The sequence below is a fragment of the Centroberyx gerrardi genome, chromosome 2 (assembly GCF_048128805.1).
Source record: "Centroberyx gerrardi isolate f3 chromosome 2, fCenGer3.hap1.cur.20231027, whole genome shotgun sequence".
Classification (NCBI taxonomy): domain Eukaryota; kingdom Metazoa; phylum Chordata; class Actinopteri; order Beryciformes; family Berycidae; genus Centroberyx; species Centroberyx gerrardi.
In genome coordinates, this window is record NC_135998.1 from 34853658 (window position 1) to 34881343 (window position 27686).

Sequence of the window (27686 nt, forward strand, 5' to 3'; positions counted from 1 at the left end):
ATGGAGGCCAATTTACAAGGTAGCGTACGTTAAATATGTGTCTAAGATAACGTTAAAACGTTTTGATAAGTTTTAGCTAGATACACACGACTGAAACTCTGCTGCTAACGCTGTTTGGTTTTGTCTTCACGCAAACTCCCAGTCAGCTGTTGCCCGTTCAGATGAAGTAGTAAGAAGACGTTAGTTTAGCTAGTTGGAAATGCTATCGACGTTTTCCAGTGGCGTTAATGTTACGTCTGTTGTGATTGTTTTCCCCCCCAATCAAATGTGTTTTACAGAGGAGAACACAGCCGCTCCGGCTGGACAGACTGCCGGCCAGGAGAGCCATGACGGTGGGAAAGGATAATTATTCCTAAACGCTTTATATCCACTTTGGAAGCAAAAATCAACATATATTTTATAACTTTCTATTTCACAACTACAGATGATTACAGTCAGCCAGCAAACAATCATGCAAATTTTCATATTGGTGGATGTTTCATGTGGAATAAAACCTTTTATTGTAACTTAATTCTCTGTTCACACATTTTTTTATACTGCATCCATTAAAGTGTTTTTGAAGAGCAGCCATCAGCCTCCAAGAGTAGCTGAATATTTTCCCTTCCTAGTTATTTCCAGTTCATGCACCTTGGATTAAAGACAAAGTGTAACAGGCAGACCAGACAGAGACCCAAGTACAGACACTTGGAGGCAGAAGTTAGTTTTAATGGTTTACTTTGAATAGAGAGGGAAAAATAGAGAAATCCAAGCCAAAAGGATGAGACAAAAATCAATTCCAAACAGTCCAAAAAGCAGATATGGCAGGCAATACCAAAAGGTCCAAGAAGTATAGGCAGACTAAATAGACAAGGGCTAGACTTAGGCAAAGTAGAACCAGGCAGATATCAAAAAACCAAACTGAAAAAAAAACAAAAACTGGCAAATTAGCGAGACAGCTAGTCAAAAATCACACAAGACAATCCAGCAGAGAAATGAGCTCAAAGTCAGGTATATATGCACTAGATGTAATGAGTAAATCTAGAACAGCTGGTGACTTTTTCTTGTCTAGATATGAAACTTCTGGGGTAAAAAAGGCTGTGGCCATGTGAGTGTTGACTGCCAGCTGAGTGTCTGTCTCCCCTCAGCGTCTCACACTGAGCAGCCAGCGGGACGGCAGCAGGCGGACACATCAGGCTCCACGCTCCCTGCAGACGTGTACTACGAGTACGAGGAGCTGTTCTCCAGACCGTCCGTCACACCGGACTCCGACATCCCAGAGAACCTGCTGCACCTCTCGTATCCTTCTTTGGGAATTCCCGTTTTATGAATAACTTATTATATAACTTACGGTTCCTCTCGTTGGTTTTTTAACCCCGACACGCAACTCAGGTTTTCTGGCTTACTTATACTAGAATTTATAACCTCCTCTTCTCCTCCTCTCCTCTCCTTGTCTCCTCTCCTCTCCTCTCCTCTCCTCCTCTCCTCTCCTCTCCTTGTCTCCTCTCCTCCTCTCCTCTCCTTTCCTCTCTTCCTCTCCTCCTCTTGTCTCCTCTCTTCTCTCCTCTCTCCTCCTCTCCTGTCCTTGTCTCCTCTCCTCCTCTCCTCTCCTCTCCTTGTCTCCTCTCCTCTCTCCTCTCCTCTCCTCTCCTCTCCTCTCCTCTCCTCTCCTCTCCTCTCCTCCATGGTGGGACACACAAACACACAAACCGCTCTCCAATTATAGTAGTGGGATATTGCAGTACAGTGGTAGCAGATTGACGCCCACTGACCTCTGATTCATTAATATTGTGTTGTGAGGGCAGTCTGTGCTTTTTTTTTGCATGTCAGTTGCTTGTGACTTTTCATATTTTTACTAGGGATCAACGATGAAAAAATCCCGCACTCTGCTGCTTGCAGTGCAGCACCTGAAGTAACGTTTCGGTCCAACTGGACTTTCGTCAGACTAATCTGTGGATGTTGTCATCCCAGTTTGTTAAATAGATGAAGCCCCGCCCCTCTCTGTGTCCTCAGCTGAGGCAATAATGTCATCAGGAGGGTAAAGGGTAAATCATATACAGCATCATATGGAATCACATAGCCAAAGTGCAACAAATTACCCCATACACATCGTGTTATATACAGAAATATACACAGTTTTAGATTCCGTTGTAATGGGACATCTGTCATGCTTGACTTTCATAAAAAAATGACCACTTTGCTGATATAGCATGCTTTTCCCTCCTTTATAATATAATATATAATATAACCTATATAATAATAATAGCCTAATCATAATAATACTTTTCTTTGTAAAGCACTTTTCAAAAACAAGAGTTTACAAAGTGCTGAACAGAAAGAAATACAATGAAATACAAATAAACAATTTAAAATAAACAATAATATAAAACAATACAATAAAATACAATAAAACACACAATGAAATACAATAAAACAATACAGTAAAATACAATAAAACACAGGTTTAAAAAGGTGCAAAGGCCATGCTATACAGGTGAGTTTTCCACTTCTTCAGCCATTCTGACTCTGTGTGGTAAACTGTCCATAAAGCTGCACATGCTCAGTCTCTCTTTGATTTGATCGGAGCTTAGTTGGAGGGACAGTTTGAAGACCTTGAGGTACGGTAAGGCTTTGTGAATCTGGGCCTCAGCGTGACGTAGATCCTTAACCCGTCCTGCGTGAAGTCACTCGTTTGGGTACGACTGCGGGCGCCGGGCCAACCTGCAGCTGCTGGATGAGAGGACTCTGACCTTTATAGCGGGCAACCTGCTGGTCCTGCTGGACCTTCCCACCAAGCAGCAGCGCTACCTCCGCTCCTGCAGCGGGGGCGGGATCGGCTCCGTCATGGTAAGGAGGCTCAGAGTGCACACGCATCACACACACACACATCAAAGAGCAAGCGAAGAGGCAGATCAGAATCAGATTTATTTACATTTACACATACGAGGAATTTGATCTGGTGAGGTTGGAGCGAAAGAATTAAAAATAGTAAATAAAATAATAAATTAGAGAACAAATCAGAACACAATGAAACTAAGTACAGAAGGAAATAAACAGTAGTAAGACAGTAATGGCTCATGAAGTTGACTATGTTTAACTATTATAATAAATACGGCTGTTATACATATATACACTTATAAGAACTGTACATAAAGTGCCTGTGGCCTATGGTTTACAGATAAATAAATATAGTATAGACATTGTATAAAGTATATAGTATAAAGTATAAAATATAAGTAAAAATGTGAAGTGTAGTATAAGATATGTTACAAAATGAGATGTTCCAGGTTGTGGAGCTCAGTCAGACTCTGGTCAGCCCAGGTAGGAACAGCAGACAGATGAGCTCAGGGTGACACACACAGAGATGGATGATAGGTTAAATTAAGCAAGCACATGTGTGGGTCTCCCCCAGGGCATTTACACTGGTCCTACCTACAATAGGGATGTGACTGCTGCTTATCACACGATACGATTCGATACGCGATCTGAGGTTCAGGATTCAATACAGCCAGGATACGATGTGATCAATAAAAGTTACAGTGACAACAAAGTCTGACTGTGCAGAATTCAGTTTATTTCTGAGACACAAATCTTTCTAGCGATGCCATTGGCTGCTAGAATGTAAACAACAATTTAAAAACGTCATTACAAAGTGACAATAATATAATTTGGATGGAGAGCTTGTGAAACTGTGATGGTCAAGAGTCTCATTAGTGATTACTACAGCAGAATAACATGGAGCTGATATCACCATTCATGTTCCTGACACAACAGACGGATTGACACAGTTTTGCATTGCAATATATTGAATTTTGATATATCGTCCCATCGCTAACCTACAGTATATATTGTTTCTGACTAAAGCTGACACGGCCTAAGATTAGAACTCATAATGCTGAAGGTAAACATCATTTGTACAGACTGTTGCTCACAGAGTCCCAGGATCTACTGCAGATATAGATAGGAATATGTGATTGACTCATCTATAGCTCTCTGTTTGTCTCTGCTGACACAAAAGGAAAATAAAATGCTTTTGTTATAAGACTCAAGAATAACTGAGACAGTGAATCATCTGAGTTGACTATAAGGCTTCTAACAGAAATACTAATGAATACAAAAGTGTTTCATTTTAAATTCATTCACAAGCCTGTGAGAGACATGTTTAAATTCACGTATCCCACTGACTTATTCAAATATTTTGTCTTCGTATCGTCTTGTTTGGATGTGCATGTGTGTGCGCACGTGTGTCTATTTGTGTGTGTGTGTGTGTGTGTGTGTGTAAAGGCACACCCTAGCAAGAAGTACTTTGCTGTAGCAGAGAAGGGAGACCAGCCCTTCATCGTTGTGTATGAATATCCTTCACTACGGCCGTACCGCATCCTCAGAGGTAAAAGGAGACAAAGCGGCACTGAGTTCTACATTTTTTAAGTCGTAATATTCTTACTTTAGCCTTAATTTATGAGCGTGTTTGAACCTGCGTGTGTCCGCAGGCGGCACGGGGCTGGCGTACAGCTTTGTGGATTTCAACCGCGACGGGAGCCTGCTGGCCAGTGTGGGCAGCGCCCCGGACTACATGCTGACTTTGTGGGACTGGAGGCAGGAGGAGGTCATGCTGAGCTGCAAGGCCATCTCCCAGGAGGTCTACCGAGTCTCTTTCTCCCCAGACAACCCGGGACAGCTCACGACGTCGGGCTCCGGACACATCAAGTAAGCTGCAGCGAGTCTGCACGACACTTGGTGCATTTGGGATTAAACCCTAAACCTAAAGAGCATACTGTGTCTGACATTCAAGGAAAGATCCGCCCTCAAACACTTAAACACTGTGAAAAAAAACATTCATCAGCGGTAAACGCCAGGTTTTGGTGTCAGTCCCTCAGAATCAAAGAGCGAGGGCTTCTTTCTAGAGCCGCCATTTTGCCACCAAGAGACGTTCAACAATCATACAGGGAGAAATCCATCGTAGAAGAGGAGAGAGACCAGTTTCTCCACCCACAGGAGCAGGAGAGAGACCAGAATGCACTGCAGCAGAGAGATATTGAGTCTGAGTAAAGGGTGAAAGTCATTCTGAGAAACATAGGAAATCACTAAGTCAAGTAGAAGTAGGTGAGGCAGGTTGAGGGAAAGTGGGTTCACCAAAAAAGTACAACACTGAACATTTTGATGGAATACAATTTCTTACAAGGTGATAATGTATTTATACGATGTTAACCTTCTCTCCAACAGGTTCTGGAAAATGGCCAGCACATTCACCGGTCTTAAATTGCAAGGGCTTCTGGGACGGTTTGGGAAGACAGCCGCGACTGATATTGAAGGCTTTGTGGAGCTCCCTGATGGAAAGGTCTGTCCGCTGCTTTTATGTGATACAGGATTCTTACACTGCTCTGGAAAGGCTGGAAATGTGTCGAAAAAGAGTTTAGTAATTTCCAGGTGTTGAAAAGTTTGGAAATGGCACAAACACATCTGAAAAGTATGAAAAAATATGGTTGTACTGTGCTGGTATAGTACATATGACTACACATTTTTTGTGGTATTAGACCCCATCATCTCACATATTCTGATATTTGTTGCTGTGAAAAAAAATCTGTTTGTTAAAATTACAGTCTGGAAAAAGTATGGAATTTTGAAATTTAAATGTGTGTAGGAAACCTGTTCACACTGTGAAGTGCAGAATATGTTTTGATTCAGAAAGCCTCCAGTGCACCTCCTACACCTTCCAACCCTCCTGTCCCGTCGTCTCGTCCCGTCAGGTGGTGTCGGGCTCGGAGTGGGGCAACCTGCTGCTGTGGGACGGGGATCTGATCAAGGTGGAGATCTGTCGGAAGGGGGGCAGGACCTGCCACACGGGGAGCGTCCAGCCGTTCGCCCTGGACGAGGGAGAGATGATGACCATCGGCTCTGACGGAGCGATCCGGGTGAGATGAGACTGACAGGACAGGACGTCTGTCCAAAAGGACAAACTGTGCTGTTGTGGAGTGTTGATCTGATACACATGTGGACAGAGCTGACTGAAGCTGGTGGCCAGCAGGGATAATGATCCTGATGCAGCATTTTTGTAAATGGTACATTGTCAACAGATCTGTCTTCAGTTGTCTCCCATGTTATTGATATCTGCCATTTTTTTAAAGATTATTTTTTGGGCATTTTTGCCTTAACCCTCAGAAGTCTAAGCCATTTTTTTACGTTTTGTTATAGTTTTTATTTTGCTCTATTTTGCCACCTTAAAAAAAATTTTGTGTCATTTTTTTCAGCACAAACTCAGCTTTTAGAATATATGATTTGTTTTTCACTTTCAGATACTGTATAGATGGAGCAGATCCAATAACACACAATAAAGAGAAAGTCGCCTATAGAAAGTCACACATTTTGTATTCAGAAATGCAAAGAAAGACCAAATGAAATGTTTTCTGCACATAAAAGTGATGTTCCTGATCTTCAACGATGTCGGAAAAAAGTTTACTGAAGCGAAAAAAACACATTTTTCTTACATTCCTCTCTCGCGTATTCTGTTTTGGTTTGAGTCGAGCCGGCTGAATAAACTTGAGAGGTGAAAGTGGAGAGAGACAGGAAAGACCGGGAAAGAGAGACAAAGGTGCTGGGTCGGATTCAAACCCAGGACATCGCGGTTACATGGCACGCGCCTCATCTGACTGAACCACCATCATGAACCCATATCTGCCCCCCCCCCCCCCCCCCCCCCCCCACAGGGCTGGGACTTCGAGAGCATCGACGCCGCAGACTGCAGCGATGACAGCGGCATGTTCGAGATGGAGCCCATGAATGAGCTGGTGATCGGACGCAACGTCAACCTGTCCTCCATGGTGAAGAGCTCCCTGCCTGACTCCTTCATCTGGTTCGCTCAGGTCAGAGGGCAAAGGTCACACTAACTGACACACACACTAATGCATAGCTCTGATCTCTGAACTGCACCATGCTTGATCTCATCGATGTGTCTGGGCGTACCTCCGTCAAAAATACAAACCTCGTCTCTCCGCTCGGTCGCCTTGCAGGATTCCAACGGAGGCGTTTGGAAGCTGGATCTGTCATTCTCCAACATTGTGAGTTTCCTGCACTTGCACCTTTAATGTTGTATAGACCTCATGTGTACGTTAGATATGCATTATTTATGTGGAGTGTGTGTGATGCGCGAGTACAGTGCTGTATCCATACTTGTACAGTATCAACACCCTGTGGTTTTCCTTTGGAATATTTAAAGATCCAATGCAATGATTTCAGCTCAGACAGGAAAAGTTTGATGTTGATTTCTAACACAGTGAGCATCGTTTTGTTCAGTGTTTGATGTTAGATGGAACAAAGCCTGTAGGACTGAGAGAGGCTGGTTTGGCAAGTAGCTGGCTGGATATTGTCTGACAGACTATAGGATGCTTGATTAAGTGTGCATACTGTCGACCAATTACAGCGTTCATTAAAACCTGGGGGGAAGGTGACATCATTTACACCAGGAAGTAGATTGGAAAATTAAATCTGTTTGATTCTGTTGAAACCAGAGGGAGAGTTTTTCAAATTTCTACAATGCTGACAGAATAATTTGGGTAACTTTACATTAGCAGGCTATTTGTTAAATTATACCATGAAATTGAGAAATGCAGTTCTCATAGTCTGGACCTTTAACAGGTGTGTAGGTGTGTAGCTGTCACTGTCAACATGTCACTAATTTTAATTTTTTCATTTTCAATGTTTATTGGAGTAGGGACAGATACCGTACATAGACATAGAACATTACCAAATATGTCTGGGTGCGCTCTGCGTCTGCTTCTGCTGTATATATACCTGAACTGAACAAAACACATAAAACTTTGTGCATAAAACACAATGGAAAAAACATTTTGTGCCCGTATGTGCACAGCACAGTGGAAAAACCATATACAGTACAGTATGTATCCTGTGTGCAGACCCACAACCCAGAGTGCCTGTTTTCCTTCCATGCCGGGCCGATTCAGGGCATGGACGTATCCAGAATAAGCCATTTGATGGCCACAACTGCTCTGGACCGTGAGTAAAATACATCTGTATGTATACACACACACATGTTTGCACACACACACGCTAACAAAATAATCCCAATGCTCCCCTTCTCCAGGTTCAGTCAAAGTTTTTGACTTTCTGGCAAAAACACAACTGACAACCAGCCGCTTCAAACAGGGTGGAACTGCACTCTGCTGGGCTCCACCTCTGGTATGTCCGTGTAGTTTATATATGAATGTATCACGCTAACAGATAGAGTGTACGGACAGAAATCTGACCTGGCCCTGGCCTGTGTGTGTACAGGTGAACCAGAGTGGAGGTTTGCTGGTGACGGGCTTTGAGGACGGGGTCGTCCGCTTGCTGGAGCTGTACAACCCCCAGAGGCTGCACGCGGGCGCCGGGCTTCGCCGCAAAGGAGACGCTGAGCTGCGCCTCAAACAAGCCTTCAAACCCCACAATGCACCTGTGACCGCTGTTGCGTACGAGCGCAATGGAGAGATCTTAGCTACGGGGGTAAGGGCTTACGGTAAACTCTGAGAAAAACACTGCAGAGCTCCACTGGAAACCTCTGTGAGAGCCTAGTGCAGCTGTTCCACCCATGTTAGAGGGAGCAAGTAAGATAGCACTGCACTTTATTGATCTCCATGGGGAAGTAAGAAAAGCTTTATTTATATAGCACTTTTCAGACAAGAAGTCACAAAGTGCTTCACAGTATAAGAACAAACAATATAAAAGTAAAATAAAAGAGCATGCAAAATTCAGATGATGCAATACTGTGCCAGCTAAAAGGTGTTTCAATGCAGATTAGAGCAGCAATAAAAATCAGTAATAAAATATAAGGAGGCAGACCAAAATACATCTGGTAAAAGGAACACAGAGAGCAATAAAAAATAGGATGACCTGTACATTAAAACAACTGAAAACAAGTACAAGCAAACATGTACCTGCCTCAACAATTAAGGAGTAAAACTAAAAGCCAAATTAAAAAGGGGGAGCCACAGATGAAAGTTGTCTTCAGGACGTTCTGCATTTCTGAAAGTTGTTGTTTCTAACCGCTCGCCACCCTCTTCCTCTCCAGAGCTCAGACTGCACCGTGTTCTTCTTCACTGTCGGGGAGAAATACGAACCCATCGGCTTCGTCGCTGTTCCTGGACCGGTGCAGGGTCTGGAGTGGTCCCCCCACTCCCACGTAAGTCTGATCTCTGCTCACTGCTGCTGTTTGATTTGATACTGCCGATCCACACACACCCCAATATCTCTGTGACGGGACGTTATTCATTAAAGACGCCCCTGAAGTGGCATGGAGAGTGTGATTTGCTTCCGTTCGGTGACGTATTTCCGATTGAAACAGACAGTTAGGGTGGGATCCGTCAGTGGGAGGGGCTTATTTGAATATTAATGAGATATGGAGGAAGTTGTTGTGGAGGAATATTCTCCGCCTCCGTCGCCCGTCTGGGAAAAGACTTTCAGGTGAAAACACTCCTGAACTGAGCTGCATGCTGGTAGAAAATAGGGGGGGGGTGACGGTTATCAATAATTTCATTGGATGAAGTTTTTGTCTCCGCCCCCGAGTGCAGGACGACTCATCAGTGGAAATGTGCTGTTTACATTTTGATATAAAATTTCTAGAAATCAACATTTTCTGTCATTTTTTTTGGCCTGTAGTGGTGAACAGGTGAACACGCAACATCGACAGAAAGGTAAAAAAAATAAGTTATTTTTCATTTCACAAGGTCTTTAATTAGTCAATTTTTTCACATTTTCACTCAGAGCAAAAGTACGCTGCTGGTCCTGTGTCTGAGTGGCCATGTGGTGGAGCTGCCGGCTCCAGACCCCGAGGCCCAGAACCCAGACAAGACCTACAGGCTGTCTGCACTGCCCAGCAGGTCCTTCAGGTTCAGGAGCATCAAATCCCGCATCAAGGTCTGTGTGTCTGTCTGTCTACCTGTCTGTCTGTCTGTCTATCTGTCCGTCTGTCTATTATCCTTTATTAAACCATGGAAGTCACACTGACATATACATCTCTTTTTCAAGTGAGAATCGGCCAAGAAGGCAGCATACATTTTTCACAATTATAAAACATAAAAGACAATAGAACTTCATCTTCGTCTGGGCTTTAAAATCAGAAACGGGTATAAAATGGTCCAGTTGTAAGTCTGTTTGTATTTCGCTTTACAATTTACTTACTAACTACAATGTGTTTGTCTTTTGTTTTTGCACCTGTGTGCTTCAGAGGGAGGAGGAAATCGTGCGCCGTCAAGCCGTAAAGGAGAAGAAGAAGAGAGAGAGAGAAGAGCAGCTTAAGAAAGCGAAGGAGCAGGGGCAAGAGGAGATGGAGAAGCTGCAGGAGGAAGAGGAGGAGGAGGAGGAGGAGGAGGAGGAAGAGTTGCCCCCCATCTACATCCCCGACCCTCCAAGTCCGCTCCACTGTGGCTTCTACTCACAGCCGGGCCTGTTCTGGCTGTCCATGGTGCACGCACACACACACACACACACACACACACACACACACACGCAGATGCACACATACATCTGTTTTCTCTTTCTCTCTATCTCTTTCTTGTCTCTTTTTAAAGTGTCATTGTTTTTGTCTCTACTTCTGTCTGTATTTATATTCTGCTAGTATTCTTTGTCCACTTTCTTCCTCTCTGTCTGTTTCCTTGTCTCTTTCTCTAAAACAAACACACGATTCAGTTCAAATGTGTTTTACTGGCTTGATAAAATTTGTCTTACCTTCCCAAAGCAGTCATACAACAACAATATAACAATTAGGAGACAACAATAACAACTGGGAGCTTGAATGGAAAATACATGATCAGCATTTGATCCTAAAGATTCAACCAAAAAAAAAAAAAAAAAGTCATTACAGGAAAAACCCGCCCATAAAACATTTGAACACTTTGAAAAAACAGCTATTGTTGATGTACGTTGCCTTCCTGGCTCCATTCAGTAGTTTGTTGTGTTTTTCCTCTTGGTGGATAACCGGCCAATCGTAGACGAGGTGAGGTCACCTCCAGATATTCCCAGCAGCTGATATGAGAAAATGTTTCAGGATGTAAAACATCAGCGGTAAACGTCAGGTTTTGGTGTCAGTCCCTCAGAATCAAAGAGCGAGGGCTTCTTTCTAGAGCCGCCATTTTGCACCGAGAGACGTTCAACAATCATACAGGGAGAAATCCATCGTAGAAGAGGAGAGAGACCAGTTTCTCCACCCAAGGGAGCAGGAGAGAGACCAGAATGCAATGCAGCAGAGAGACAGGATGAGTTTTAAGTAATGGGTGCGACTCCCACTTTTTCCTGACTGGAAAAACTCTCACTTTCTTGCTCTTACTATCACTATCACTATCGCTCTCTCCACCTACATGTATAACCCACAGCTGAATGCAGCAAGTTCACACCCATTTATCTGGACGTTGTTGAAAGGCATTCTGGGAAATGTAGGAAATCACTAGCTGAGGTAGAAGTAGACAAGATAGATTGAAGAAAAGTTGGGTACACCAAGAAAGACTTCATCACAAAATACCTGCTGGAGTGCATTGGACATCACAGACCGATGAGATGTGACAGCATGAGAGGATCCAAGGGGGATTTTCCCTTGAAGTTAGAATATAACCTGTTCCCTCTCTTTCCTCTCTTCCCTCTCTTCCCTCTCTTCTCTTTCTGTGTGTCTTCCAGGGAGGTTTCGACTCAGGTTTCCTGTACCACTGTCAGTTCTCTGAGCAGCAGGACGAGGATCCGGCCCAGCGGCAGGACGAGCCCTTTGCCTTCCTGCCTGTCCTCAACACAGACGACGACCCCGTACGCTCCGTCAGCTTCAGGTAGCTCACTGACCCACTGACCGCTGTGCTGTCTGTTGACCTAATGTGAGCTGACATTTTATGAACATGCACGTACAAACACACACACACACAGTTGTGTCCCTAAATACGGACATCTTTCCCACGCACAGAGCTGCTAAATACCGTATATATATATTTTTTTTAACTGTGAAGTAAACTAGAGCTACTACTGTCTGTAAACTGTAAATTTAACTGTAAATCTGTCAGTAGTCAACATGGCAAGAATTCTGTAAAAGACTGGAAAAGAAAACCACTGTACCTGACTATGTTTGTCCAAGAGGAATACAATATACAATACAATATAAAAGCCTAACAATTTAACAACTTAGCGTCATCTTCAACTTCCACTTTTTTCAAATTTTAGATTCCCTGTCAAAGAAAGCTTAGAACATATCTTTGCAACTTTTCTTCATAGTGAGAATCCTCTCTAGCCAATAGGAGGTCTGTATTAGCATGACGAAGATGCGCTCTTTTTTTTTCTATCAAATATTATTCTGCCGAAACACAGATGAAAAACCGTTGCATAAACGGTTCAAACTTTAGTCCCGCCCACAAAGGCGCTGATTGGCTCAATTGTTTCTCCGCGAGAACAAGCCGTTGACGAGGGAAACACCAGAAACTCTGAGTCACTCGACAAAATCTGAAGAAGAGTGAGTGGGACGCAGTTCAGGAGTCTGGAAGTCTTGCTGCTTCAGGATTTATTATCACCTCTCCTCTCTTCTCCTCTCCTCTCCTCTCTTCTCCTTTCCTCTCCTCTCTTCTCCTCTCCTCTCCTCTCTTCTCCTCTCCTCTCCTCTCCTCTCCTTTCCTCTCCTCTCCTCTCTTCTCCTCTCCTCTCCTCTCCTCTCTTCTCCTGTCCTCTCCTCTCCTGTCCTCTCCTCTCTTCTCCTCTCCTCTCCTCTCCTCTCTTCTCCTTTCCTCTCCTCTCCTCTCCTCTCCTCTCCTCTCCTTTCCTCTCCTCTCTTCTCCTCTCCTCTCCTCTCTTCTCCTCTCCTCTCCTCTCCTCCTCTCCTCTCTCCTCCTCTCCTCTCCTCTCCTCTCCTCTCCTCTCTCCTCCTCTCCTCCTCTCCTCTCTCCTCCTTTCCTCTCCTCTCCCCTCCTCTCCTCTCTCCTCTCCTCTCCTTTCCTCTCCTCTCTTCTCCTCTCCTCTCCTCTCCTCCTCTCCTCTCTCCTCCTTTCCTCTCCTCTCCTCTCTCCTCCTCTCCTCTCTCCTCCTTTCCTCTCCTCTCCCCTCCTCTCCTCTCTCCTCTCCTCTCCTCTCCTCTCCTCTCCTCTCTCCTCTCCTCTCCTCTCCTCTCCTCTCCTCTCCCCTCCTCTCCTCTCCTCTCCTCTCCTCTCCTCTCCTCTCTCCTCCTTTCCTCTCCTCTCCTCTTCTCTCCTCTCCTCTCTCTCTTCTCCTCTCCTCTCCTCTCCTCTCTCTCTTCTCCTCTCCTTTCTCCTCCTCTCCTCCTCTCCTCCTCTCCTCTCCTCTCCTCTCCTCCTCTCTCCTCTCCTCTCTTCTCCTCCTTTCCTCTCCTCTCCTCTCCTCACCTCTCCTCACCTCTCCTCTCCTCTCTCCTCCTTTCCTCTCCTCTCCTCTCCTCTCCTCTCCTCTCTCCTCCTTTCCTCTCCTCTTCTCTCCTCTCCTCCTCTCCTCTCCTCTCCTCTTCTCCTTTCCTCTCCTCTCCTCTCTTCTCCTCTCCTCTCCTCCTCTCCTCTCTCCTCCTCTCCTCTCTCCCGCTTTCCTCTCGTCCTCTCCTCTCTCCTCTCCTCTCCTCCTCTCCTCTCTCCTCCTCTCCTCTCTCCCGCTTTCCTCTCCTCCTCTCCTCTCCTCTCCTCCTCTCCTCTCCTCTCCTCTCCTCTCTCCTCTCCTCCTCTCCTCTCCTCTCCTCTCCTCCTCTCCTCTCCTCTCCTCTCCTCTCCTTTCCTCTCCTCTCCTCTCCTCTCCTCTCCTCTCCTCTCCTCTGCTCCTCTCCTCCTCTCCTCCTCTCCTCTCCTCTCTCCTCCTTTCCTCTCCTCTTCTCTCTCCTCCTCTCCTCTCCTCTCCTCTCCTCTCCTCTCCTCCTCTCCTCTCCTCTCCTCTCCTCCTCTCCTCTCCTCTCCTCTCCCCTCCTCTCCTCTCCTCTCCTCTCCTCTCCTCTCCTCTCGTTTCCTCTCCTCTCCTCTCCTCTCCTCTCCTCTCCTCTCCTCTCCTCTCCTCCTCTCTCCTCCTCTCCTCTCTCCTCCTCTCCTCTCCTCTCCTCTCCTCTCCTCTCCTCTCCTCTCCTCTCCTCTCCTCCTCTCCTCTCCCCCTCCCCCTCCTCCTCCTCTCAGCTCCAGCAGGCAGCTGATGCTGTGCGGCATGCACTCAGGCACCATCAGGCTTTACCCTCTGCAGCCCGGCGACCACAGCTTGGCCTCCATGCGGGCCTACTGGGCGCTTGCCGTCCACGACAACCAGTACGGACACCTGCGGCACATACGCTGTAGCCATGACGACCAGTTTGCGCTGACGGCGGGAGACGACGGCAACATCTTCTCCTTCAGCCTGCTCCCTCCAGAGGAGCTGCAGAAAGCGCTGCGGAGCATGAAGGCCAAAGTGCCGTCACCCAGGGTCAGTCCACCTTCATCCACCTTCACGCTATTATCTGGTTAGCATGGCAACCACAGACGAACCCGTCTGGCTGGTGGCTGTGGCAACAGCTATTTATTTAACCTTTATTTAACCGGGACGTCCCATTGAGATTAAAAACCTCTTTTTCAAGGGAGACCTGGCCGAGGTCGGCAGCAGCACAGACTACAATAAAAACAAATATAGGAACAAAAAAAGACTACAATAAAAGCATAGGGTGCAAAATACAGCATAAACTAATAAAGCAGAATAGTCCGCTACACAGGTGAGAAAACAGTGACATTCCAGTGGATTAGCCTCCAATTCTTTCATTTTGGATTTAAAAGCATTTAGCAAGATTAACTTGTCAAGCTTGTCTGTGATTGGCTGGATAGTTTTGTTTGAGTGGGTCAAAAGTTTTGTTTTTTTTGCATGTTTTCCTGGACTCTTTTCAGTCTGTTCAGGGTGGTATTCAGCTTTTCTTCCAGATGCAAATTGAATTAAAAAGGAAGAACTTTTTGGAAAATTTAACAGCGCATATAAAGTTATTAGAGAAAGGTGTTAATGGGAAAATATGGACTGAATTTGTTTGGCATTTGTCAGGACCCTGCATGGACCCATGTATTCATGTTGTTTATGTAAAATTCTGCCCACCACAGTGAGAGAGATGAACTGTGTCAAATGTTTTTGACCCCGACCATTTGTCACTCTGACAGGAGGGTTTTGAGACGGAGGGCGTGGCCCAGGACATCGGGGACCCAGCAGCCTACAGGTGTGTGTGGACAACATTCAATACAGCTCTAGACTCATTTATTGTTTTTCTCTCATTCTTCCCCTTTCCATCCTCTTTCTCTCTCTTTCACTCTTTCGCTCTGACTTTCTCCATGTATCTGTATCTATATGTATCTGTCTGTTTCTCTACCTTTTTATCTGCCAGTTCACTTTGACACTTCCGTTTGTAGAGTGGAGGACTGTAGTGACTGTACAGTATCTGTCGTGAAAAATCAAAATATGATTTCCATATGTTGCCATTTTTAATGGCAGGACTTTCTTTATTTCCTGTACTGTTGATGTTTTTCCACAGGTCCCAGAATCTATTTTGATTTACTGCATTTTCAGTTTTAATTAATTGCTTGGACATATAAGTAGCATTGTTTTATAATTCTTGAGAGCCAGACAGTATTGAATTCAAACCTCTTGGTTTGCTGGGTTTTGGAGTTTTTCATCTGACAGCTTCCTCAAGAGTTTTCTGGCTGTTATGCAGTCACTGTCAAACCATTTCTCTTTGGCCAATTTATTTACTTTTTTAGGTTTGAATTTATAAAGCACAACATTCAGTTGGTGGGTGCCTGAATTATCTTCATGACTAAATATTTAGGAATTTGTTCAACATGCTGTCAATCACATCACAAGGGCTGCTTCATATTCAACAGGGGTCGGGTCGTAAGAGTTTCCTGGCCTTTCTTCAGATAGAGTATGATTCGACTGTGATGATTTGACTCTCTCTCTCTCTCTCTCTCTCCCTCTCTCTCTCTCTCTCTCTCTCTCTCTCTCTCTCTCTCCCTCTCTCTCTCCAGTATAGAGACAGCTAAGCAGAAGTTGGAAACGGACCGTATGCGCCGGGAGGCCGAGCTGAAGAAGGCGGGGAGGCGTAAGAAGCTAACTGAGCTCCAGAAGAAGTTCAGACAGCTGCTGAGCAAGAACCAGAGTCTGCCAGAGCATGTTCGCCTGCAACCTGCGGTACACACACACACACACACACACACACACACACACACACACTTATAGGTTGTGTTTATCTGCTGTGCATTGTGAATGAGTCATGCAGTTGTTTTACCTGGAGTGACTTTATCACTTGTTTTAGAAAGATCTAGAACTCCTATTTCTGTAATTGTTATGTGTTGGCTGGGGGATGGTGTGTGTGTGTGTGTGTGTGTGTGTGTGTGTGTGTGTGTGTGTAGGAGCTGCAGCTGGACCAGCGGTTCGGTGAGGAGGCAGAGAGGGTGACGGCCCAGCGGGTGAGGGAGGTCAGGAGGGAGCTGGCCTGGGAGGAGGAACGCCACCGCATCGGACTGAAGAAACTACAGGACCGGTACTGACTGTCTCACCACACACACACACACACACACACACACACACACACACACACACACACACACACACACACGGTTCCCTGGTTTAGTCCCAGTTTTCGTACAGGTTTTTAGTTGGTTTTAGTTTGAAAATATATGATAAAAATGAGTACTTGTAAAACTGGGCCTATCCTGTGCTTTTTGAGAGAAATTACATGTATTTTTTGGAGGTAGAGAACTAAATCCCCTTTCACACATGAAGCCTGTTGTGTGTCGAAATGCCGGTAAATCAGGAATGTAACGTATTGCCAGTATTGTGTGAATGGTAGCATTACATTAAAAAAGCAGAAAGGCGCATCTCGTGTGAACAACAGAAAGTGCTGCTTTTACTGGAAAAAATAAAACGGCAATTCAACGGGTTTCATGTGTGGAAGGGGCTTCAGAGGGGCGGAAACAGAAGTGTACACAGCCAGCCTCCAACCAGAGTCAAAATCCACTCACCTGTTTCCCTGCAGGTTCAGGAACTCTCTGGAGTCGGACGCAGTCACCGTGGTCGCCGTCCGCAGCGCCCACAGGGTCACCAGCTATCGCCTGCTGGCGCTCACTGAGCATTTCCACCAGCTCAGACAGCAGGGCCGAGCCGGCGGGCCGGGTGGCCACGCCGCACAGGAGCGCAGGAGGTCCCGAGCCGAGCCGGCCAAAGACGACAAGATAGAAGGTAAAAAAAAAAAAAAAATGCATTTCTCTGTGTGTTTTCCTGTCTGTGTGTCTGTGCTTGTTCTCAACCACAACACACAACCCACGTTCAAGCTAAAGAAGTTCAGTGCCAGGACATTGTCTCTGTGTGTGTGTGTGTGTGTGTGTGTGTGTGTGTGTGTGTGTGTCCTTCTCCAGAGGAGGAGGTGTTGACCGCGGCGGTGGTGCGTTCAGGGGGCGTCAAGCTGGCGGGTCGGGAGGCTGAGCGGCTCCGTAAGGCTGCGGAGAAGGCTGAGCAGGCCCGGGCCAGGCTGGAGAACAGGAAGAAGGAATGGGCCCAGCTGTGAGTATCATGTCCAAAAACACCTCGGGTCTCTGTGCTCAGCTGAAATGAAATTTACTCAGCACTCTACATGTTGTTTTATTTTCATGATCCTTGAATCCACTTAACACATTCTGTAATTTAAAAAAAATACGTTAAAAATGCATATCAATTGCAAAATAAAAAGTGTTCTCCTGATTGTTACCCTTGTGATGAAATCAGGCGCGGGGGGGCTGTGACCCGGGCCGCGTCCGTCCATCTGTCCATCTGTCAGGTCATGGACCGTGGAAGCTCCATTCTATTTCCATTTATTAAATTTCATATACCAGTAGCCTAATAAGGTGTTTACTTGCTTTTTTTTCTCTAAGCCAGTGGTTCTCAACGTGGGGTCCGGGGACCACCAGTGGTCCATGAGGGGGTTCCAGGGGGTCCTCAGCAAACTGATGAATTGTTAAACTTCAACATTATTTCATTTACAAGAAGTAAACAATTAGAGAATGTAGAAGAACGACTGTTTTGGTCATAGATTCTCTGTTATCTCTCTACCTACAATACAGATAGTCAAGGAATTCTGGACAAAATCATATCTGACATTAAAAATATTCTCAGATTTGGGTCCGCTAGAAAAAATATAATCAAATAGGGGTCCATGGCCCTAATGTGTACCTAATTAGGGGTCCTTGATATGAAAAAGGTTGAGAATCACTGCTCTAAGCGAGCCAACTCCATTGGTTTACTATGCGGCCATCAATTTGAAAGTCTGCATGGAGAAAAAAAGTCAAACTGGAAACTGTGTGCAAAGCTAACCAGGCAGCATGAAACGATGTTAGATCTGGACTTTAGTAAAGTGCATTTTCTAGTTGAACGTAGCATAAATGTAATATAAAGCGTGGAAGTAAAGAACGTGGTGGCGCATACATTTAACTTTTTATACTTCTGCGCTGATGTCATGTCGTTGAAGTCCCGTCCACCGGTGGCTTTAACCGTTAGCAAGTTTAATAACATACAGCCAACTATCAGGAAAATGTTTGCTAACCGACGCAAACTGCTAGGAAGAGAAACAATTCATCTTAACTTACCTCATCTCCATCTTGGTCGCTGTCATTAATGTTTGATTCAGTTTCCCTGTGTTTGATAAAACCGGAGATCCAGGACAGCGTTATGAAGAAAGGAGGCTTGTTTGTGGCGTGGATCCCCGCTTTTGCCTTTCAGCTTTCTCTTAATCCTTACATACTTATACGGCATAGTTTTCCACTTTTTCAGACCAGACTGTGAGGCTCGCGGCCCGGTGTTACACCTATTTCATGTTACCTTGTTCTCTTTATTACTTTTTGGAGGTAAAAGGTTTTCTTCATAACAGTCCCTGGGTGTATCTGCGGTAACTGATTAGTTTCCTGCAGCCCTGCATGAATGTCCCACTTTCAGTCGTGTTTACTGATGCAAAAGATTGATAAAGCATTGATGTCTCAGTTATGCAGAAAAGCCGAATGAGAACTGTGAGGATCCACAGTATGTGCAAGACATCCGCGAAGCCAAGGAGAACATGGGAGACTTAAAACTGAAGACGGCCAAAGACTTCACAGTGCCAGAACACCTGAGGATGAATACTGAGAAGAAGAGAGCAGAGCTGGTGGTCCTGGAGGAAAAGGTCACACACACACACACACACACACACACACACACACACACACACACACACACACTGAACACTGAACATGTACAGCTTCCACAAGTCACACATCTTAGTTCGGTCCCAGCATCAGCTACCTTGATAATGCTGTATGTTTATCAGTATTTTGAATTTTGTTGGTAGATTGTATTTTAATTCAGCAAATAAATTCAATCAACCGATTGTTCCTACCAGATCCATGAGAAGAAGACTGAGATGAACGGCCGTATCGTGGCGCTGCGGGACGCCAAGGTTCGCCTTGTGTCCCGGCTGCGCTCTCAGGCCCGGCGGCTCCAGAGGGTCCAGCGGCGCCTGGCGGCCCGTCTCCGCCGCCCCCCGCCCGCCCCGCCCGCCCTGCTGCCCGAGGAAACACCCGAGAGGAGGCTGCGCTACAGCCGCACCACCCTGGAGCGCTACCGGGCTCTGTGGGCAAAGAGGTACAGGAAGAGATAGCAGCTTAGTCGAATCAAAGTCACTTCCAAGACCAGGTCCAGTCGAGTTTGAGTCAAGACCAGGTCCAAAGGGAGTCAACACCGAGTCAAGACCGAGACCAGAGCAGAAGGAGTCCTATTTAAGACTAAGACCAAAATAGGCAACAAACAGTGTACATGTGTTTCCAAATGTAGAAATAATGCTGAAGGAGTTTGTTAAAGACCAGCAGAGATGCAGATCTATCTGCAGCTTTCAAAATCCGTCTAATTAATTAATTAATTAATTTTAATAATCGAGAAAAAGTCGAGTCAACCAAAGTTGTTTTAGTTGCCTAAACTTAAACCTGCAATAAGCAATATCAGACTTTCTAACCAATCCTGAACCTACTGTGTGCTCTGTGGAGATTTCATTGAGACATAATGATATAAACCAACTGTGTTGCTGTTTTCTCCTCTTTTCTAAAGCTTGTTGTCAAAACCCGGACCGACTCAAAGCTCTTCCCGCTCCATTCAGCTTTTTATTTTTTAAAACTAGCTTGTCTCTAGTCATAAAATGGCTTAGTGCAGCTTTAAGTGTTATCCAACCTTTAGCTGAAAATGCTGTGTCCAATTCGTGTTTTTGTCACAGAATCCAATTCATGGTGACGAAATGTAATTTTCACATAATTCTTGTCCACAGCAGGTAAATCTGCGTTTCAGAGTTTGTGCTCATTTCATGACTTTTTATGAGATAATGTTTTTAAAAAAATATATTTTTCAACAGGTTCCACACTGAGGGCCAGGAAGAGCAGGAGGGAGCCCCGACTTTGTTGGAACAGCTGGAGAAAGAGAGGGAAGGAGAGGAGGAAGAGGAGGAGGAGAGAGAGGAGGAGGAAGAGGAGGAGGAAGAAGAGGAGGAGAGGACCAGAGAAGTGGAGACAGAGGTGGAGGAAGGAGCGGGGTTGACGGAGTTGGAGGAGGAGGTCAGGAAGGAGGAAGAGATCAGACTGCTGTATGAACAGGACTGTCTGCTGGAGCAGGTCTGTCTGTCTGTCTGTCTGTCTGTCTGTCTGTCTGTCTGTCTCTCTGTCTGTCTGTCTATCTGTCTGTCTGTCTGTCTGTCTGTCTGCCTGTCTGTCTGTCTGTCTGTCTGTCTGCCTGTCTGTCTGTCTGTCTGCCTGTCTGTCTGTCTGTCTGTCTGTCTGTCTGTCTGTCTGTCTGTCTCTCTGTCTGTCTGTCTGCCTGCCTGTCTGTCTGTCTGCCTGTCTGTCTGCCTGTCTGTCTGTCTGTCTGTCTGTCTGCCTGTCTGTCTGTCTGTCTGTCTGTCTGTCTGTCTGTCTGTCTGTCTCTCTGTCTGTCTGTCTGCCTGCCTGTCTGCCTGTCTGTCTGTCTGTCTGTCTGCCTGCCTGTCTGACTGTCTGTCTGTCTGTCTGTCTGCCTGCCTGTCTGACTGTCTGTCTGTCTGTCTGACTTTCACAGAAAATGTGGAGTGTATATGTAGCAAGCACAGACATTGTGGAAGAGGCAGAAAGACCAATTTCTCAACTGCACCGACCATCACAAATCGATAATATACAGCAGTGTAAGAGGATGTGAGGCTGGACTTCTCCTTTTGCCTGCAGATGCAGACCTCGGTGCGGCAGTTTGACACGGAGCTTCTCCTGCTGCGTCACCGGAAGCTGAGCCTGGACGGCTGGATGAAGCTGGCAGATCTCCGCCATGTCACCCTCTTCCAGGAGCTGCTGCTCCTCAAGGAGTTTGAGAAGAGGGAGAACGGCCTACAGGAGAGGCTCAATGCAGGCATAGAGGAGGAGAACAACATCACGGTATGAGGGGGGTGCTTCAAAACACCAGCTATGTGCTATGTGTATATGGTGTTTTGTTTTAGTTTACCAGCCACTGACAGGCGAGCCAAAAAGTCCAGACACTCTTTGTGTGTTAATCCTGGGGATTTCTTGCTTCAGTCATACATTCAGCCACTGATACATTGCTCTTAAAGTTCCCATATTCTCCACTTTCCAGAGTTTTATTTTGTGTCTTGAGGTCCATTCAAAGCTGTGTGTGTGGTGTCATGAACCAAAAACACTCTCAATCCATTTCTCCACGTTCATTTTCCAGCATCTCTCTGAGCCTTACCAAGAACAGGCTGTTTCTGTCGCCGTGTCTTTAAGGCTCATTAATATTAACGACCCTCTGTTCCGATTGGCTAACCGTTTCGAGAGTGAAACGTGAGACGCCGCGGCCCGGCAGCTACAGGTAGGGAAAACTCTCCGGTAATAAACGATGACGACCGCTCGACCGCTTTGAAAAAAACACTTTGTTAGTCTATTATTTCTTACAAAAATGATAATGAGCGAACCTTTGTGACGCCACAAAGTTACGGAAGTCCAAACGGCTCGTTTAGAGGCTCGCTTTTCTAATATGGATTGTGTGGATTTAGTTTTGATACTTTCACCATGTTTAGATAGACCATCCAACTCCTTTATCATCACAGAGGCAAGGGGAGTCCTGCTTTACATGATATGGGACCTTTAAGGGAGATGAGTTTACTTATTCACTGCATCCATCCCCCCTCCTCCTCCCCACAGTCTAAGCTAGAGGAGAGTAATGAACAGCTGGAACTGAAGCGGAGAGACATAGCCAAGCTGCAGGAGAGAGAGAAGGCCATGATGGCCGCCTTCCAGGCCTCGCTGGGGGAAAACAACAAGTTCGCTGACTTCCTGACCAAGGTCTTCAAGAAGAAGATCAAACGCGTCAAGAAGGAACAGACCGGGAAGGAAGGTGTGTGTGTGTGTGTGTGCGTGTGTGTGTGTCACTGTACGTATGTATGTGTGTGTTTATGCGTGCACGTGCCCTTAATTGTCCATATGTCTGTTTGCAGAAGAAGAGGAGGACAGCGATGAAGACTCTGATGAGGAGGAGGACTGGGATGATGATGAAGATGACAGTGGCTCAGAGAGCGGGGGGGCACAGCTGGATGACAGTGTTTGCCCTCCAAGTCAGTACTGCACACTCTCTAGTTTATTTCTATTCTCTATTCTATTCTATTCTATTCTATTCTATTCTATTCTATTCTCTATTATTATGTCTCCGCGCTGGCAGCAGCCGTGGCCGGAGGCATTATGTTTTCGGGTTGTCCATCCATCCGTCCGTCTCTCATGAACGCGATATCTCAGGAACGCCTGGAGGGAATTTCTTCAAATTTGGCACAAACGTCCACTTGGACTCAAGGAGGAACTGATTAGAATTTGGTGGTCAAAGGTCAAAGGTCAAGGTCACTTTGACCTCACAAAAGACGTTTTTGGCCATAACTCAAGAATTCATACGCTAATTATGACAAAATTTCACACAAATGTCTAATAGGATAAAATGATGAAGTGATGACATTTTATATCCAAAAGTTCAAAGGTAAACTTCACTGTGACATCATCATGTTTTGCTTACCACTGTAGCTGAGAAAACGATCTTGGGTCATTCTACAAAAACGGTGGAAGTGCTGTCACTTACTTTTGCAGACACCAAAATCCTTTAAGTTGACCTAATAATCACATGAATTATATATGTTCAATAAATAAAGACTGTCCTTGCAATGATAAAACAAAGTTTATTGGCGGAGGCATACAACCGTGAGGCAGTTATTTCTAGTTTTATATATATCACACTCTCCAATAACTTTTGTGTGTTTGTTACTCTGTGTGTGTGTGTGTGTGTGTGTGTGTGTGTCAGGCTGTGACCCAGAGCTGTTTGAGAAGACGGTGCAGCTGCGTGAACGTCGGCTGGACCTGGAGGAGCTGCTGGCGGAGGAGAAGAAGTGTGCCGACGCTCTGAAGAAGGAGTGTGACGTTCTCGTCAAGAAGGTCACACTCCTCTTCTCATCTCTCTCCATCTCCCCTTCTTCCACTTACTGAATGTGTCGCGTTGCCATACTCTTCGTTCACATCGTACGTCCTGGGTTGTGTGTGTGTGTGACTGGCTCTGCAGGAGAAAGTGGTGCAGAGCAGTCGGAAGGCAGCAGAGGGCGACCTGGAGTTGCTCAACAGGGAGAAGCAACAGAAACTGAATGAGCTGGATGTGGTGGTTCCTCTCCGGCTGCACCAGGTAAACAGCCACAGCCCAGACCTCTAAGAAGAAAAAACATTTCTGTCCTTCTCACTGTCATCTATCTCCTCTCTCCGCTGCAGCCAGACTCTCATCTCCCTGTAATCCTATATTTCTTAGCTTCTGTCCCACCACAGTCTGTCTCAGTCCCTCAGGTTCTCTAATCAGGGGCGTCTGGTGGGCCCGAGGTCCAGGTTAAGACTGATGGTGGCACTGAGACAGAAGAATAGCCCTCCCCAAAGCACCAGATCAGCTGAATTCATCCCAAATTTAATTTTTTTTATTTTTATTTTTATTCATTGGCCTTTCACTGTGTCTGACATGTTATTTTATGCTCTATTGCTCTTATTTTGTGCTTTTAATCACACTCTTATTTCCCTTATGTCCTGTTGACTGTTGGTGTTCTATACTCTGCCTCCTTTTTCCTTGTTTTCTGACCCTCCCTATTTTGTAAAGCATGTAGGTACACACTGTTTCTGTGGTTTTTAAGTGCTATATAAACTTGACTTGACTTCTTTATGAATAGAACTGATAAAATACACACAAAATCACATAAAGGTTGAGTTACTCTCTCCCTCATCCCCCTTCTCCGTCCCTCTCTGCTCTTCCTCACGCTCATCATCTCCTCGCTCTCCTCCGGACCCCCAGATTGAGTTTGTAACGGACGGCGCGGTGCCGTCCGGCCTGGCCCCGGCCTTGGTGCTGAACAGGACGGCGCTGGACGGGCTCCAGGAGCGCATCAAGGAGCTGCAGGTGGAGAAGAGCCAGCAGAGAGACCGGTACTGCCAGGCCCGCCAGCGGCACGTCCAGCTCACCCACGACCGCAGGGACATGGAGGCCAAGATCCAGGGTAAGCTTGGTCCTCCAGGCCCACACAGGCCCACACAGGCCCACACAGGCCCACACAGGCCCACACAGGGCCAAGTGGAGAGTTTTAGCCTGGCGAGCTCGAGCTCCCACCCAGCTGTGGCTGGAAGGTGACGGTGTAGAAACCTGAAACGTGTGCTCCAATCAGAATGCGCACAACATTTGAGTGCTACGTTTTTATTGGCTGCCAGATATGTCACTCAAATGAGGGCAGGCAGTGTGGAAGAAAACTCAGGAGAGAGAGAGACAAGTTGACAGTTTATTCAATCTGCAGGTTGGGAGCAAAATCTGGATGATTATACAGAGTTTTATAGTGTTGAATATTCATGATTATGTTAATACCGATCGAATATAATAAAGTTATTGGTCAAAAATAAAACAGTCATATGAACATGACTGAACAACCAATGATATTATAGTTGTAGCACTTTAAGGAGATGTGTAATAAGAGGTGAGCAGCTTTATAAGTTATTATTTTGTCAGTTTTTCTATGAGATTTGGACGTCGGCACATTCCAGACTCAGTTCAGTGAGAAACACACAAGATGTTACTGTACAGTTTCATCTGATCATGCTGAAGCAGATTCAGTATTCAGGAGTTTTAGGCTCTTAAGGTGTAAATAAGGGTCAAAGGTCACATATTGAGTGAGCATATAGGAAAGTTGCTTAGTATAGGAACTTTTCCATTTCTTCCTCAACAGCAGTGTCATTACGTTGCTAAGCACCCAGAATTTACAATATGATGGTAGATATTGACGCCCAAGCTGTGTTGCAGTCGTTTTATCGTCTGTTACTTTTTAGCCCCGTGACAGCAGGAGCTTTACGGATCAAATTGTTGGTCGGTTGGTCAGTCGGTCGCTCTGTTCAGCACTTTTGGTCCCGTGGGTGAAAGTGTGCAGCGGGGAGTCAGACTGCAGACTCTCAGTCGGGACTCTCGGGAGACCAGAGTTCAGTTCCCAGAAGGTGGCTCGGGCTGTTAGACTCATTTTTGTCTTGTTAAAAAGATTATTTACATCTTGTAAAGTGCAATGTGTTTTCAAGTTCTGCCCACACAGTCAACATGGTCTTCTACAAACTGAATCAGCTGTAACGTTGACATTTTCAACCTGCTGACATTTTCTCTCCCGTGACATCAGCTGAGCGGTTGCCGGGGTAACCGCTGAACACGCTGCAGACAGGTTTGAATCACTGAATGACAAGAAGAGTCAGACAGGAAATTCTCCAATCATCCGAGCCTCCTCAGTAGTGACACTCTCGCTGTAGGAAGCATGAAAGAAAGTCAGATGGAGAGCAGGACTGGGTATAAAAACACAATGGGATTTAGGACAATTTTTGACATAATTGTTGATTTTAATGCATCTAAATTGTATTGAGAAGCTTCAGACTTTTACTAAATGATCTTATATTTTCTACTAGCTTGTGGGCATTCCTGTTGATAAAGTCAGCAGTGTATGGCTTGATGTTATTTTGTAAAACAAATAGCATCTACAGATGTTAAACAGAACATATTTGATTGAAATATATGAAATGTTCTTTCACAGTGATGTAAACATGAAATGAATTCAGGTTATTGGAACTGGATTTGGAGCTGGTATCGGTATGGAAACATTTCAAAACAGTACCCATCCTTAAAGGGTAAATTCAGTGATAATATACATAATCTGTCTCTTCCATACCCTCAGACAGTATTGTCTCCAGAGTCAGCTGTCTGTTGAAGCAGCGAGCTCCGCTGCCTCTTGCTACAACAATGAGTCCAAATGTCAAAATATCTCCAAAACATCCAGTCTGTGAAAACGACACGGAGAGCGACTGACTTGTTTCTCTCCACGGCCCGGAAAGCAGCGGCACCGCTCCGTTTCCACTCAGCGGATCGTCTTCTACCGAACTCTACTGTTTACAATCTGACCTGACCCAGAACTAGATCACTAGCCAGGAACCGCCTGATCATCAGTATGTTGTGTCCCATGAACAACAGACAGACACAATGCAGGGAGATGAACAAGAGTTACACAGCTATAATGGTCATGGGGTGTACTGATTTTCTACGATTAGATCATGTGTATTGATGTGTGTGTGTGTGTGTGTGTGTGTGTAGTGCTGGAGGAGCACTGTAAGCAGCTGATGATGAGGAAGTTCGGGAGGCTGGTGGACCTGGAGGCGCTGCAGACTCTGTCAGGGAGCCGGAGGCTGGAGGAGCTGAAGCAGGAGAGACAAGTCCGAGAGGCTGCTTACACCAAGGACATCAAGCAGTGGGATGTACGCTGATGTGTGTGTGTGTGTGTGTGTGTGTGTGTGTGTGTGTGTGTGTCTGGATGTGTGTGTGTTTGTGCATGTGTGAGATATTTATAACTTTGCATTATTTTGTTCTGATCATAATTATCTCACATAAAATGGTATTTCTAAGACCAGATGAGATTAAGTTTATTAGCTTTTTGTGTGTGTGTGTGTGTGTGTGTGTGTGTGTGTGTGTGTGTGTTATTCAGGCGAAGGTAGCAAAGGCACGTCAGGCACTGATGGAGGTGACCAGGAGCAACACAGAGCGTCTCCTCAGCATGAACAGCCTCCTCTGCCAGAAGAAGGAACTGGAGGATAAACTCAACGCCAGGCAGAGGAAAATGGTAAAGTGTGTGTGTGTGTGTGTGTGTGTGTGTGTGTGTGTGTGTGTGTGCGTGTGTGTGTGTGTTTACAGCATTCTCTGTTCTGATGGTATGCTGAAGCATGCTTTACACTGTGGTTTATGATCTGGCTTGGGGAAATTGGCAGTTTTATTAAGACTATGTTCACACTGCAGCTGAAAGTGTCCCAATTCTGATTTTGTTTTTCCTGTGTGCCAAACTGGGTGTATGTGTGTTTGTGTCTGTCTGTGTGTGTGTGTGTGTGTGTGTGTGTGTGTGTGTGTGTGTCCAGGGTAGCCAGTTCCAGAGTTACAGGAGGCGGGTGGAGGAGGAGGAGATTCAGAGGCTCCAGGAGTTGGTGAAAACCCAAGTTGAGCAAGCAGATGCCCTCAAGAAAGAGATCGGTGTCCTGTCCCGTAAGGGCGGCCATGTTGAGCCCCCCAGCCAGGCCCCGCTGCCCCCGCTGCCCCCCCTGCCCACCCCCACCCACCGCACACACGCCAACAAACTGAGGCGTCTCTTGAAGCGGGATGAAGCGCAGCCCTCTGCCAGCAGCCGGGGAGCTAAATAA

At 45.7% G+C, this 27686-nt stretch overlaps 1 protein-coding gene across 1 annotated transcript; it reads left to right on the forward strand.

Annotated features, from left to right (window-relative positions):
• On the forward strand, positions 1-27686 carry cfap44 (cilia and flagella associated protein 44). Its single transcript, XM_071925803.2, has 35 exons — positions 1-19; positions 279-332; positions 1125-1275; positions 2661-2823; positions 4261-4363; positions 4467-4683; positions 5200-5314; positions 5724-5888; positions 6681-6836; positions 6984-7031; positions 7887-7986; positions 8075-8169; positions 8263-8472; positions 9038-9148; positions 9730-9882; positions 10193-10429; positions 11635-11777; positions 14091-14370; positions 15084-15139; positions 15945-16107; positions 16329-16459; positions 16955-17157; positions 17334-17478; positions 18928-19105; positions 19322-19563; positions 20321-20576; positions 21159-21362; positions 22125-22317; positions 22418-22534; positions 23263-23393; positions 23518-23634; positions 24283-24484; positions 26596-26756; positions 26984-27118; positions 27408-27686. Exons 1-35 carry the CDS (start codon positions 1-3, stop codon positions 27684-27686), a joined length of 5433 nt encoding a protein of 1810 aa, XP_071781904.2.